At 45.0% G+C, this 15,693-nt stretch overlaps 1 protein-coding gene across 2 annotated transcripts in view; it reads left to right on the top strand.

Moving 5' to 3' along the window:
* The first annotated feature begins 522 nt into the window (after window positions 1-522).
* The window catches only part of TES (testin LIM domain protein), a 112,900-nt gene continuing 97,729 nt past the window's right edge, over window positions 523-15,693 (top strand). Inside the window, exons 1-2 of one of the 2 annotated variants that reach the window (XM_029615848.1) lie at window positions 523-732; window positions 912-1,131. In XM_029615848.1, the coding sequence (XP_029471708.1) occupies window positions 991-1,131 (141 nt within the window). In that variant the 5' untranslated portion in view covers window positions 523-732; window positions 912-990. Of the gene's footprint in view, window positions 1,132-15,693 lie in introns of both variants that reach the window. The other variant, XM_029615847.1, reaches the window with a different exon arrangement.

Below are 15,693 nucleotides of genomic sequence, written 5' to 3'. Positions count from 1 at the left end.
ACATTCTGTCCCTTCCTATAAATTCCAGATTTCACTCTCATAGCCATATAGAATTAGTTGAATGAGGCTATCAAATAATTATATAGTGTGAAACTGGCCAGCTTTTTAAAATTATGCAGAAGACCCTTTGGACTTTTTTATTAACACCAAATATTCAAAAGCTGTGTTCATCCCATCAAGCTCATATATCTCATTAAAGAGGTAAATTGAATAACACAATAACTTTGTTTTATTATTGTTACTCATAAATTATAACAACAACATTAATCTTGGAATATTATATATTTTTAATATAAATGAAAGGTTTTCACAAGATATGTTGTGTCGTGAAACATTTTATTATGTATATATTTAAGGAAACATACATAAATTGTCAAAATACATTTCCTTCATTTAACCATTAACCTCCGGTTTGCTTGTAGACTAATTACTGTGTCCCGAAATTATGTTTGTCTAAAAAGTGTGTCACCAACATGAAAAGTTTGGAAAGCTCTGCACTAGACACTGGAAAGGGAGGGGGGAGGAGAGAGCAGCAGGAGGGGAAGGAACAAACGAACTTGCCTGCTGGATGTCCCTCAAGTAATCCGAGCTCCTCCCTGGCACCGCCTTTACTCCTCCCTACGACCTTCTCTCTTTGCTTTTCTTACACATTGCAGCACCAGGACTCTTAACACGGGGAGGGAGGGGGTAGGCTGGACTAACCGCTCCCTGGACGCCCTGCAAGAGACTCAGATAACTGGAAAGCCGATTAAAATAGCACAGAAACGCCCGATTAGGGTTTGTATCATCACTTCTGATTTATTTATTTATTTATTTTTAAACAACTGCCTCACGAAAACGGCACAAACCTACGGCCAGAATCACCTCGCAGCTGATCCGTGATTGGCTGAGGCTCTCTCTTTGTCTCCCAGAGGCTGGGGCAAGGCAAAAGCTGCCGCAGGACGGCGGAAGTTTGAGTGGAAGTAGCGGCGCTGGAGAGGGCGGAGGCGCATGGTCACACGGTTAAGCCGTCCCCACCGGTACCGATCCGCTGCTGCCCCCGGGGAGAGGAGTGCTCCGTGTCCTCTACTCGCCCGACCAGCTCGTGGGCGCTCGAGACAAAACATGGATCTGGAAAGCAAAGTGAAGAAGGTGAGTCCTCTGCCGCAGCGGGGGCCGGCGGTACCTGGCCGGGAGCGGCCTGGCGAGCGCCGCCCTGTCCCGGGCTGGCTCCGGGTAAACCTCGCTTCCTTTTCGGAAGGGGCTGTCCGTCCTCTCTCCTCACCGCAAGAGTTAAGCTTTATAAGACTGGAGGTGGTGATACTTTACTTCTTGGGGTTCCTAATCGTGATGCTTTATTATTTGGGAGGCGATAAAGATCACAATAGATGACGGGGTTTAGGGCCAGTGTCCCCGGGGGAGGACTTTAGCGTTAATTTTTTTTTTTAAAGTATCCCTAAATTTCTCAGCAGGTTTTAACTTTTCAAATCAAATAAGTTCTCAGACTTACTGAGTGCTGCTGCGACAAGTTCCCCTCTCGTATGGTAAGAGGCTGTTTCCTGCTGTAGCATTCTTAAAAAAAAAAAAAAATGCAGTGGGTAAGGATGGCATAATTGTAAAGGGACCTTAAATGAAGGGAGGAGGATCCGAAAATGGCAAAAATATAGTTAGGAAAAAGAAATGTCAAGATGGTAAAAGAATAGTTTCAAGGATTCCTGTAAAATAGTGTTACCTAGGTATCTTCCGGAATCTGAAAAGTTAATAAAGTTACGTGCCACTTAAATAGTGTAGGCACTTGCAGACTTTGACGATGTAGAACTCAAGGATAAGGCTGTTCACATGGTTTCCCTTAAGATTTTTAAATGAAGGGGTAGCAAGAAGTGTCTTTTGTCTAGGTTTGCAAAAATGTTAAGGCCACTGGTGACAGAATAGTTGTCTATTGGGACTAAAGCTCAACAGAACAACTTGTTGAATGAATCTGCCTTTCAAGGAGATTGTTGCTTTATCCTTGGATGATATATTAAAACTGTTCTTAAACTGCATCAATGGTTCATTCAATGGACTTGAATTGTCAGTTAATGACTTCTTAGTCGGGCACTAGCAACATTGTTTTCAAATACATTCTACATTTATAACATCTAATTATCAGGCCGATACAGTACAGTGGGCTCCGGTGGAGCGCACTGTTTGGCCGCGTGCTTTTAACCCGCTATTTTTACCCCTTATACAGTAAGGGGTAATAGCGTGTCGAAAACACGCAGCCAACCCCCCCGAAACTAATAACGCCCGCAACATGCAAATGTATGTTGATGGCCCTATTAGTTATTCCCGTGCGATACAGAAAGTAAAATGTGCAGCCAAGCCGCACATTTTACTTTCAGAAATTAACGCCTGCCGGCACCTGGAAAGTGTACAGTAAAGCAGAAAAAACTGCTTTTCTGTATATCCTCCGACTTAATATCATAGCGATATTAAATCAGATGCCCCAAAATAAAAATAAAAAAAAAAAAACAAAAACTAAATCGGCCGGCGACGGGCGGGTTGAAAGACGGGCGCTCAATTATGTCTGCGTCTGTTTTCCAAACCTGTGGCTGTCAGCAGGTTTGAGAACCGACGCCGGTAAAATTGAGCGTCTGCTGTCAAACCCGCCGACAGCCGCCGCTCCTATCAAAAAGGAGGCGCTAGGGACGTGCTAGTGTCCCTAGCGCCTCCTTTTACTGCGGGCCCTCATTTGCATACTGGATCGCGCGCCCAAGAGAGTGGTCTGGGCGTGCATTGGGAGAGCGGGCGCTTGCCTCGGAGCGCTGACTCTCCCGTGAATTTTACTGTATCGGCCCGTATGAGGGTTGCTTTTTATGTTGATCGTTTTCAGCATATTAATGTCATTGATAGGACTGAAACGTTTTCTAAGGCCCTGATTTACTAAGGCTTTTTTTTCTCTCAATCGGTGTTGTGCCTATGAGAAAGGTAAAGCTTAGTAAATCAGACCCTACCTGTGAAAAATGGTAGGATATAAGTATTCCTGCTCTGTTTTAGCTCACTCATTCACTCAGATGAAATTCCAAAGTTGGGTCTTGGAGAGATGCTTCTGTTTTTCATTTATTTATTTATAAATAATCTTTTCTATACTGTCGTTCAGTAATATACCGTCACAACGGTTTACATGGAGGCACATATAGTAAATTGTACATGTTTCTGTTCCTATTATTGCCAAAATCCTGTAGAAGTTGAAAAGTAAGGAGTTGGACTTGGGACTCAAAAGGAGTGCTGTGCGTTGCCATGTAGAGGACCTTTCATTAGGGTCTTCGGTACAGGGAAAACTTGTAGAGGCAGCATTCACTGACCACGGTGAACTTCTGTCCTCACCCCTTATGAAACCTCATAGCCAGAGTTTGTGAGGAATTCGTAGGGAGTTGTAGTTGTTTTTGGTTTTTTTTTGTTTTTTATTACCTGTTGCTGAGGATTCTTGTGGGGAGGATGTGAAAAAGAGGACAAATATTGGGTAGGTGTGAAGGAAGGTGCATATCATCAGTAGAGTAGCCCAGTAGAGGCTGGCTTCAGTTGAGCTGGAAACCCAAGGCAGCAGGAAGATACTGCAGGCTGAAAAAAAAAAGTCAGAATTCAGCTTTAAGGTTAAATGCATGAGACTAACACACACAATATAGACAAGATTTAACATGTCAGAAAACTCTTTGCCGAAGGACATGTACTCCCTGGTTGGTGTTACATTTCTATACATATACCACTTAAGAGACATTTCAGGGTTGTATTCATGGGATCCTCATAGTATATGTAGTGCCCTACTGCCTTCCATTGGCTCTTGCTGCAAGGGGGCGCTGGCTGGTTGTGTTTTCCAGGATGTCCACAATGAGTCTACATGAATCCTAGTTCTATAGAACAGAGGCAGTATGTGCTAGGATATTCTCATGTGTAGTCCTGGAGGACTGGCGGGTCGATACAGTAAGGCCACGTTAGAAAGAGTGTGGCAGTGCCGCGCGCATCCTCGTTTGCCCCACGCACTGTTCTGATCACTTACCGCTCGATACTCTATTTAAATTGCTTGCAAATGCAAGCCGCATATGCGAAGCGTTAGGTCCGCGCAACCCATTGTACTGTATAGGCGCTTAATACAGCGCCTATACAGTACCCTGGGTGCGCTGGTACCTGTCATTTTAAATGACGTTTGAAATGACAGGCACCAGGAAGTGAATCCCAACTTTAACCCAGGAAAACCTAAAAACCGAAAATCCCCTCCTCCCGAAGCGGCTCAACATGTGCCAACTTACCTTTTGTTGCTTTTCAGCCCCTTCCCTTCTCTGCCGCCCTCCGGAGGGGGCAACCGGCGGCGAAAGCGGCTCGCAGCGGTCCCCCCAGCGCAGGTCCCGGTTCTCCTGGCTCGGCAACAGCAGTACAACAGCTAGGGCTCCATCCACCCCAATCCTTCCTTCCTGGCTTGGACAAATTGTGAAGCGGCTTGCAGCGTTCCTCCCCCCCCCCCCCCCCCACCCGCACAGGTCCCGGTTCTCCTGGCTCGGCGTGAGGTGAGAGCCCACTGTTCTGTGCCCTCTCTGGCACGAGCGGAGCGAAGTGTTCTTTCATTGACCAGAGCGCCCAAATCGACGGGCTCTCCGACCAACGAAAGAACGCTTCACTCCGCTCGTGCCGGAGAGGGCACAGAACAGTGGGCTCTCACCTCACGCCGAGCCAGGAGAACCGGGACCTGCGCGGGGGGGGGGGACCGCTGCGAGCCGCTTTCGGCGCCGGCTGCCCCCTCCGGAGGGTGGCAGAGAAGGGAAGGGGCTGAAAAGCAATAAAAGGTAAGAAAATAACAAAGTAATGTCGAGTCACTTCGGGAGGAGGGGATTTTAGGTTTTTAGAGGTTTCCTTTTCGGGGAAAGTTTACCGTCTACCCTTACCCCTGCCTCTAACGCAGGGGTAAGGGTAGGCGGTAAGTTAGCAGGTTAAACGCGGGGCAAAATGGCAGGGTAAAATAGCGATAGTCGGGGCGCGCTTTACTGTATGGGAGGAAATAGCTAATTTGATCGTTTACATCTGATATACATGCCGCTTGCGGAAGGGGTTACCCGGGGATTTAAAGAGGTGGTAAGGATGGGTTAAAGGGGATAGTGTATCGCAGGAAGGGCTAACTCAGCCGGAAAGTGAGTAGAAAGCGGGTTAGGAGCGGGGTAACCGCGGCCCCACTTTACTGTATCGAGCTGTGGGTTAGGAGCTGCTGTCATACACTAAACTTTGCAGTTTTCAGGCTCAGTGTTAGTTGTGAAGAAAACAAATGGATTATTTGCAGGCTGTGGTAACATAAGTGAAAGATGGTCCATCAAGTCTGTCCAGCAAAGATTTTTTTTTTTTTTTTTTTGGGGGGGGGGGGGGGTTAGTAGTAACTGCCATTCTGTGCAGGGTACCCCCAAGCAGAAATGTGAACTTTTAGGCATTTTAAAAGTTACCCCATGTTTTCATTTCTATTCTCTATCCAGCAGGGATCCTCTCTGTTTGTCCCATGCCCTTTGAATTCCATTACTGTTCTTGACTTCATTGCCTGTTCTGTAAGAAAATACTGAGAAGCATAAGAATTAGCCAATAATGATTTCCCTTTTTCCTGTTCTTCAGATGTAAATTTTTTAAAATCCAGATTTTTAGAAAGCCAGTGCATGGCAGCTTGAGAGCCACCTGGGGCTCTGGCTGCCATCAATCATGGTTGCATAGGTCCTTGGCATGTGGTTTTAACACATGGTCAGTGTGCTTCCCCTCTGGGGCAAAGAGAGCTTACTTTCCACCCTCTCCCCCTGCTGTAGAAAGAATTCTCCTTCCCTCCCCCTGCCAAAGTTGGGCACAGAAAGGGGGTCTCCTGCACCCCTTCCTCTCAATGCTGAGAGGCAGCACATTTGATTGTTTCTTGGCAATTATCAATATAAATCCCACAGTCAGGAATGTCTCCCTACCTTCAGGACTCTGCTAAACTAAGATTTCCAAAAATTGGAAGAGTGACAGGAGATGGACCACTCTTGGTCTTTATCCTGCACAAAACAAACCCATTTAGAGAAACTACATCATTTTGAAACAGGATGCTGAGCTATATGGAACTTTTTGGGTCATTCCAGTAAAACAGGTCTCGTATTCATGTCAGAGCTTTTTAAAATATTTTTGCTACAAGTAAAGACATTTTTTCCTATGTACTTCCTTTTTTAAATAATAAATCTTGGGTTTTAATGACATGCTTACCACAAGATAATACTTGTTTGTTAATTTGCAGCAGTCAAATTCTTCTATAATCAAGTCTTTCTAATAAACAAATATGTTGGCTCGCAGCCTGTACGCTACAATATAATATATAATATAATATAATATATATATTATTATATATATATATGTTATTATATATATATATATATATATTATATTATATGTTTGTAGGAAGAGAGGGGAGAGGTAGGGGAGAGGCAGCAGGGTGCATATATATATATATATATAATATAATACAATACCCTCACCTTCCCAGCTCCCTCCCTGCTCCCTCCCCCCACCCTTCCCCAGCACCCTGCTGCCTCTCCCCTACCCCTCTCTTCCTACAAACAGCCTTTCCTTGAAAGTGCCATTGCCTTAACGTACTCCTATACCCCTACCCCCTTCTCCCTGCCCCTGCATTTAATATTAATATTGTAAATAAGTTCATATGTTAAGTTCTTAAGTGTACATGCATCCTTAACATCCTGATGCATACCTATTCTTAACATGGATAATCATCATCCAGTTCGTTTTACAAAGTTGTATCCCTGCTCGTTGACTCTCTCTATCCTTGTTCCTAGTTCATTGTAATATCGTTGACTCTCTCTATCCTCATTCATTGTAATTTCCTTTCTCAGTTAATTGTGAACTGACATGATGTGTCCTACGAATGCCGGTATATAAAAATTGTTAAATAAATAAATAAAATATAGTATGCAGCAGGTTGAAGCGCCTGTCGGCTGGACGGTTTAAATCAAAGCCACCATGCAATTATTTTCATTCTTCTCTGTGATAACTATCAAAAATGGAAAAGAAATCTTTGTTACTGACCCAAAAAAACTGAGTTTGCAAGTGGCCTTAAATGGAAATCTGTTTGGCCTGATTTCAGTTCAGTACGCAGATATCCATGGCTTGCATTTTTGTGGCGCAGTTCTTGGCTTATGATCTCAGATTCATAAATTATTTGTATTTTTCTCTAGAAGTACAGACACCCACAGACTTCCTTCTGATTTAGTATTTTGGAAATAAAGTGTTTTAAAAAGCAGCCCACACTATGCCAGCCTTCTGAAGCATAAATTTAAAAAGTGTTACCCATGGCTATTTTGGTTGTGTTTATGTTATTATTTTTAAAATGCCATGGAGGGTAAAAAGAAATTGAGGTTAAATATGAGTGTTATCTCTTGCACCAGATTACTTCTCCTTTCATGTACTTTGGCTACACCCATTCTCTTCCTTGTTTGGGTGCAACTTTTGGACATCAAAAAAGACTTTTTTTTTTTTTTTTAATAATGAGAATTTTTCATCCTGAAATATGTAAATGAGATTTGAGAGAATTAGATTCAATCCTTTATGCTTAATCCACCTAGTCTTCTGGGACACTACTGGTATAACTCTCCACATACCTTGTTTATACTGGTATAAATCTCCACATATCTTGTTTAATGTAATGCCTTATTAGCGCAGGTTTTTTTGGTTTAATGTAAACCGAATTGATTTGTAACTTGTTACAAGAATATCGGTATATAAGAGCCCCTAAATAAATAAAATACCAAATCTGCTCAGACTAGCAAATTGGTTAATAATGTGCAAGGCATACAGTTGCTCACCATTGGAAATCTAATCTCCAGATTTCTCATTGGCTCATGCAGGCAAAGAATATAAACAAATCATAAAAATGCAAAATGGAGGCAAAGAGCCAGAATACACCAAAATATTTTTGTAATGTACGTTTAATCTGCCACACCAAATTAACCATCTGCCCCATTGCCTAGCCATCTTCTAGCTGCACTACCTCTGTCTCCCAAACACCATCACCCTTCATCCATTTCCTTCTTAAGACATGGTGTATAATATTAAAGCATTAAAACTGATTTTAATATTGTAACATATTTCAAGAGATTTTTCCCTATCATCAGTCCTGGATTCAAATGAGATTAGTCTCTGATATTGCAAAATGGTGCATCCCATTTTTGGTTTGCATGGTTAATCTAAAATCAGTTTATATATTCAAATAAATGAAATATTAATTGATAATTCTGCTTCTGGACATATGTTTATTGTATGCATGTACTGCCATGCCATACTGATCATTTAGAGATTGTGGGGGAAAAAGTGATTGCCAGGAAGACACATACTATTGATGAAAGCATTCACAATCCCAACTTTCTGGGAGTACTTCACCATTTAACCTGGTAATACTCGAAGATGCATATCCATGTCTCTGTATTCCTGAAGTTCAATCCTCCTTTAACTTTAAGGACAAACAATTGCTAACCTCATTCTTTAGTGCTTAAAGACTATGCTTTTTTTTTTTTTTATTTTGTAATTTTAAAATCTGCTTGAAACTATTGTTCATTATCTTTGGACTATAGTTCTCGTTTAACTCTTGCAGTCTCCCTGACCTCTCCTTACCAGTTCAGTGATAAGAACTGCAAGGCTTACAATTTCCTCCTTTAGAAATTGAAAGGTTACTGATCCACCTCAAAGGTCCGAAGAAGTTATGGCCACCCCCTCTTTCCTCCCAATCTATGTTGGTTTCAGTATCATTTTAAGGAGGAGCTGGAGCGCTGATTCCAGCTAGTGATGGACCAGGCGCTCCAAGGCTTTGGTCCTGTGGCACCGACTGCACCGGATTCTGTGCCTCCCATCCTAGTACCACTTCTGGAGAAGCCCAACATGCTCATTGGTGCATTACAGACCCAGCTGGCATCAGTTTCCAGACAGCATCGGTGCCTGGCAGGGCACTGAGGCCTCCCCCTACCAATATGGTGGTCATCGTTTTGTTCCTTCTCTGAGGAAGCTCCATTGAGGCCAGCAGAGATGCAGAGGTCTGTCACCCTCCATCTGGTTTCACTGGTGCCTGCACCTAGGGACCCATCCCCAGTGACTTACAGTGAGGAGGAGGAACACTATGACCCCTGAGGGGATGATGTTTTCGAGTCCTCCGAGTGCTACAAGGGTCTCCCTTCAGACCTTTCTCCTCCAGAGGAAGGAAGCCTCCGCCTAAGAAACTTGACCTTTGCAGCGTATGTGATGGTGATGGCAGAAGCCATCCCTTTTCACTTAATGGAGGAGGGTGCGCGGCACAAAATGCTTGAGATCCTCCAGTTCATGGTGCCTCCTAAGTAGATTGTGGCGGTCCTGGTACACAAGATCCTTAAGGAGTTGCTGCAGAGAATATAGGAACACCCCCTCACAGTGCCTCCCATTAATAAGAAGGCAGATGGGAGGGGGGGAGTCTACCTCATCCAGAAGACTGCCAAATTCGATAATTGTCAGCTGCCCCACCATTTGGTGTGGCTGAATCCGCCTTCAAGAGGGCCAAGTGTACTCACTCATTCCTTGGTGCCCCCAAGGAAGGACTATAGAGTGATGGACACTCTTGGGAGGAAAGTATTTCAAGGCGCGATGCTTATTGCCCACATTGCTGCCTACCAGCTCTACATGAACCAGTACTCGCGGGACATCTGGAAGCAGGTGCAGGAGGTGGCTGAGCAGCTGCCTCAACAGCAGCAAGACACCCTCATGTCGCTGGTGCATAAGGGCCTGGAATGCAGTAAACCACGAAGTCTGTGTGACCTACAATATTATCAAGACTGCATTGAGAGTCTCTGCAGCGGGAATCAGTTCCCGCAGAATGGCATGGCTGTGGGCCTCCAATCTCCAGTCAGAGGTAGAAGAATAACACGCTGACGTGCCTTGTACTGGGGAGGATCTCTTCAGAGATAGGGTGAGGGATGCAGTGGCCCAACTTCGGGATTGCTATGAAACCCTCCACCAGCCCTTCAAATTCGTTGTCATCTTCTAGGAGGCCGGCGAGCCAGGGGCCAAGGAAAGAGTTTTTCACCAAAGGAAGTACGATCCTCTGCCCCCTCACAACTGTCCACGCCATCAGGAATCCCATGGCCGTCCTAGGCAGCAGAGAGCCCCCAAGCCCCAGCCAGCTCCTCAGTCAACTGGGACGGTGCTTTTGATTGGGTCGTAGGGCACGTAGGCCAGTTGTCTGTACCTGGGACAGTGGAACCTCCAGGGGCAGGCTGCAGTTCTTTGCAAACCAGTGGCTCAGTATAACTTCGGACCAGTGGGTTCGGTTCATCAAGGGTACCAATTGAATCTATTGGGTGTCTCGCCAAATTGCCCTCCGTGCCCATCTTTGGGGGGGCTGGTAGTGCACCAGGAGGCATTACTACTAGCAGAGCTCCTCCCTTTTAATGGCTGGAACGGTCGAGCCCATACCACCAGGGCAAAGAGGGTGTGGATTCTACTCCAGGTACTTCTGATTTCAAAAAGAACAGGAGGACTCTGTCCCAAGACCTACGGGTCTTGAACAAGTTTCTAAGAAAAGTTCAAGATGGTTTTCCTGGGCACCTTGATCTCCCTTTTTGCAAAAAGGAGACTGGCTATGCTCCCTTGACTTAAAGGATGCATTCTCTCATATCGAGATCTTCCCGAATCACAGGAAGTACCTCTGATTTATGGTGGAGAAAACAGCACTTCAGTACCAGGTGTTGGCATTCAGGTTTGCGTTAGCCCCATGGGTCATCACAAAATGCCTAGCTTTGGTGGCGGCACACCTCCGCAGGCTGGGAGTGCATGTTTTCCCATATCTGAATGATTGGCTGGTCAAGAGCATCTCTCAGGCAGGGGCCGCCAGGTCTATGTACTTGACTACCTGGGTGTTGGAGTCACTAGGGTTCGTTCTCAAGTACCCAAAGTCCTATCTCAACCTGTCACTTCAACTGGACTTCATAGGAGCCCTGCTAGACATGGCTTAGGCCAAGGCCTTCCTTCCTTGCCAGAGGGTTGCCACCTTGACTATCATCACAGCAGAGATTCAACAGAGCCAGCAGGTGTCTGCCTAACACGTGTTGAGGCTATTGGGCCATATGGCCACAAAAGTCCTTGCCACTCCCCTTGGCATGTTTATTCGTACACAGAGCCTCATGGACCCTGAGGTCATAGTGGTGCCAGGCCACTTAGAGCCTTCGGGATTGCTCACCCCATCTTTCTGGGACTTATTATCCAGGAAGGGGGGATCTTTTTTCAAAGTCACCCTACCCAAATTGTCCTAACCATGGATGCATCCACTTTGTGGTGGGGAGCTCATGTAGATGGCTCAGCACCCAGGGCCTCTGGTCCGCTCAGGACTGCTCTTGTCATATCAACTTCCTTTCTGTCCAACAAAGTTGTCCTGATCCAAACTGTCTACCAGATAGCCATGTGGTATGTCAACAAGCACGGAGGCATGAGATCGTACCTCCTGTGTCAGGAAGTGGTCCAGATCTGATTATGGGTCTCAGGGCCATGTACCTGGTCGGGATGAAGAATGTGGTAGCGGACCGGCTGAGTCGAGTCTTCAGACCCCACATGTGGTCCCTGGACCGGGGGGGGGGGGGGGTGTGTGTGTGTGTAACAAAATTGGATATTCCTCCTCTGAGGGAGCCTGACTTAGATCTATTCACATCCCTCTGCAACAGGAAGGTGCCTCAATTCTGCCTGTATATGTCAGATGCAAACCAGCCTCAGATGCTTTTGTCTGTGATTGAGGCAAAGGTCTTCTGTATGCTTATCTTTAGATGCCCTTAGTGGTGAAGACACTCTTGAAGCTTTGTAAGGATAAGGGAGACTATGATCCTCATGGCCCCTCACTGGCCGAAACAGGTCTGGTTTCCACTCCTACGGGAGTTGTCCATCCGGAGACTGATCTGGGGATTTCCCCAGATCTCATCACACAAGATCAAGGCAGTCTGTGACATTCCAACTTCCAGGCTCTGTTGCTCACAGCCTACATGTTGAAAGGTTAATCCTGCAGCCACTTTATCTTTCTGAGGATGTGTCTCTGGTCCTGTTTGGCTTCTAGAAAGCCTTCCATTAGAAAGTCCTATGGACTTAAGTGAAGGAGGTGTAAGAAGAAGCCCCTAGATCAATTCTCCTGCCTCATACAAAAACTGCTTGACTACCTTCTACACCTATCGGAAGCTGGCTTAAAGACCAGTTCCGTTAGGGCTCATCTCAGTAAAATTGGTGCATACCACCAGGGTGTAGACCAGGGGTGGGCACGTCCGGTCCTCGAGGGCTGCAAACCAGTCGGGTTTTCAGGATACCCCTAATGAATATGCATGAAATAGATTTGCATACAACTGAGGCAGTGTGTATGCAGGTCTCTCTCATGCATATTCATTAAGGATATCCTGAAAACCTGACTGGTTTGCAGCTCTCGAGGACCGGAATTGCCCACCCCTGGTGTAGACGGTACTCCCATCTCTGTACAGCCTATAGTTGTACATTTCATGCGGGGCCTGCTTCAATTGAAACCCCCCCCCCCCCCCAAGTCTCCTGCTATGTCTTGGGATCTCAATGTGTTAGCTCAGCTGATGAAAGCTCCCTTTGAGCCACTGTGCACCTGTGTACTGAAGTATCTGACCTGGAAGATCATTTTTGGTGGCGGTCACCTCAGCTCACTGGATCAGTGAGATCCAGGCCTTACTGACCTATCCACGTACACTAAGTTTTATCATGATAGGGTAGTCCTGCCTAAGGTGGTAATGGACTTCCATCTTAACCTGTCAACTGTCCTGCCAGTGTTCTTTCCTGGGCCCTATTTGCACCAAGGTGAATGAGCACTACACAGTTTGGACTGCAAGCCAGCCTTATTTTTCTATCTGGAGCGGACAGAAGCCCATAGACAGTGCACCCACCTTCTTATTTCTTTTGATAGGAATAGATTGGGCATTGCCATTGCCAAATAGACACTACCCAATTGGCTAGCAGATTGCATCTCTCCCTGTTATGCCCAAGTGGGGCTCCATCTTGGGGGGGGGGGGGGGGGTCATGTCAAAGTTCATTCTGTCAGAGGCCCATTTGCGAGCAGTTCCCATGGAGATCTGAAGGCTGCATGCATTCACATCTCATTACTGTCTAGATAGGGATGGCTGACGTGACAGCAGCTTTGGCCAGTCTGTCCTTCGGCACCTGCTTGAGGTGTACAACCTAACTCTCCCACCCAGGGCCTGTTGTTTTGGGTTCAGGCTGTTTCCCCCTTTGTTACCAACAGCACAGGTGTTATTGTGCCCGTTAGCACCTGGTTGGGTGTCTGGTCCCCTTTTGTGTCCTCTGAGAAAGCAGACTTGCTTACCTTTTTTAACAGGTGTTCTCCAAGGGCAGCAGGATGTTAGTCCTTATGAAACCCGCCCGCCACACAGGGGAGTTGGTTTTCTCCTGTGTTTTTGTTTTTTTTATTTTAATCTTAATTCTATGTTACAAGACTGGAGAGGGATCCTACATGGATGTCGCCCATATGCGAGGACTAACATCCTGCTGTCCTTGGAGAACACCTGTTACAGGCAAGCAACTCTGCTTTTCAGTGTACTTCTGCTATATACATAGAGGTCCAAGCTGCCTCATTCTTTCCAGAGAGTCTGACTACAGGTATCTTATTTTCCCTGAATCTCCTGCCTCTCTTGCTCCTTCATTTAACACATGCCTTTTCCTTCCTCTGTCATTTACATGCTGGCTATCCCCATTCAGACCTTCCCACAGTCAATTTTCTTTCTAGTGCATATCTTCCCCAGACCCAGGCTTCTTCTGTCCCCAGCACGTTCTCTGGATGTTACTTGTGATGTCACTGCAGTGCTCTGATTACCTTCCTGTTGCAGGTGCAGTTTACACTCATAGATTTTGTGAATGAATTTGCAAAGCTCTGTTTTTAGTTAATGGAAGACCAGTGGGTGAGCTCTGATGGGAGGACTTTGAATAGTCCCAGACATTCAAGCTCATTTAGATCCTTTGCTAGTGCTGCCTTAATGCTATAGCTTCTGGTTGGTACAAAAACAAATGCTTATTTCGGTATTTCACCTGATATGATGACACTGCGAAGGGATGCTGTGCTATGGAGCCTTTTATAGCCAGAACTTAGTTTTCTGGCTTTTATTTATTTAGACTTTTCTTTCTACTTTTCGGCACTTCAAAGTGTACATCAATGCAGATTTACATTAAAGTACTATATGTATTTCCCTATCCCCACAGGGCTTACGATCTAATTTTGTACCTGAGGCAATGGAGGGTAAAGGACTTGCCCAAGGTCACAAGGAGTGACAGTGGCATTTGAACCCTGGTTTCCCTGGGTTGTAGCCTGCTGCTCTAACAACCAGGCGGCTACTCCACTCCTTTTGTGCGTTCCAACACTAATATTACTCTAGCATGAGTTTTATGCAGTTTAAATTTTCCAGTATTCCAGGTTAGCACGTGCAACATGCAGAAATATTTCTGGTTTGTGCCTCTATTCTTGTTCTTGGTATTTTAAACAAACTGCGTATTTGGAGAAAAGGGCAAATGACTTTTCCACAGAGTTAAGCAACACTTAAGAAATTCACTTCCTGTTAGTGATTAATGCTGCTTTCTGTTTTGCAAACCGCTGTCAAGGAGACTGCGCTAGTAGAAAGTACTCCTTGTCTTCTTTTTTTATGTAAATTGTACCTTGTACAAAATGTTTAACTGAGCAAAGAACTTCAAGCTGCAGTGAAGCCTTCTGTGGTATTCAGAAATAAGGACAAAACTCATAAAATGAGGTTGAGTGCCATTTGCTAAACAAGATTTAAACTTGGATTTATGAAACTTTATCAGTGGCAATCATCACAGCAATGTTCGAAATGACTTAACAGTAATATTACACTCATAAAATGAATACAGAGACATACAAAAACTTCTAAACATAATAAAGTACCAAGACACAAACATCCAATAAAGCTTGTGTTAATTCCACATCTGCCACATGATGCAATACCTTGAATGTAAAGTAAAAGCTCGCAAGGGCAGAAGGCCAAGCTTATACCTGGTTATAAGCTTGCTTATACGAGTAAGTTTTCAGAGCATTTTAAAACTAGGTGTGTCAGTCCATTGTTCGAAGCAAAGCACATTGTGTGAAGGATGTCCCCTGTAGAGTGCCACCCTAATATGGCCTTTGTGAAAGGAGAGGTGTCTATACGTGTCCATTAGAGATGTGAAGAAGGTAAAAAAAATTGTTGCGATTCGGTTTTTGTTTCGCCAGGACCCAAATTTGTTGCATTCGTTTCATAGGGGGGAAAACCAATTCGTTGATTAGTTTTATTCATTTTCCGATTTCCCATTAAAGTCAATGGGGGAAGTACTTGCAGCCTATTTTTGGCTGCAGAATTGGAATTTTTTTTATCAATTCTGATGAAACTTCTGGGGAGCAATCATCAAAACGAGAAAAGAGCTCCAAGGTTCTTAGACTGTGGCACCAAAGTGGCATGAATAGCCTAAGGCACTTTAAAGGAGCAAAGGGGTACCAGGAGTGGCAAGAGTGCTTTAACAGATGCGCAAAACAGCAGCGAGAATGTAAAAAACACACCACAGCTTCAAAAGAGAGCACCGATAACAGATGCATGAACCCTCGAAGTCAGCACGATAGGCAAAGTGGCAAGACAAGTGACATCGACATCCTACAGCACAATG

Source organism: Rhinatrema bivittatum, chromosome 9 (assembly GCF_901001135.1).
Source record: "Rhinatrema bivittatum chromosome 9, aRhiBiv1.1, whole genome shotgun sequence".
Taxonomy (NCBI): Eukaryota; Metazoa; Chordata; class Amphibia; order Gymnophiona; family Rhinatrematidae; genus Rhinatrema; species Rhinatrema bivittatum.
This window is presented reverse-complemented; position numbering and strand designations above follow the sequence as displayed.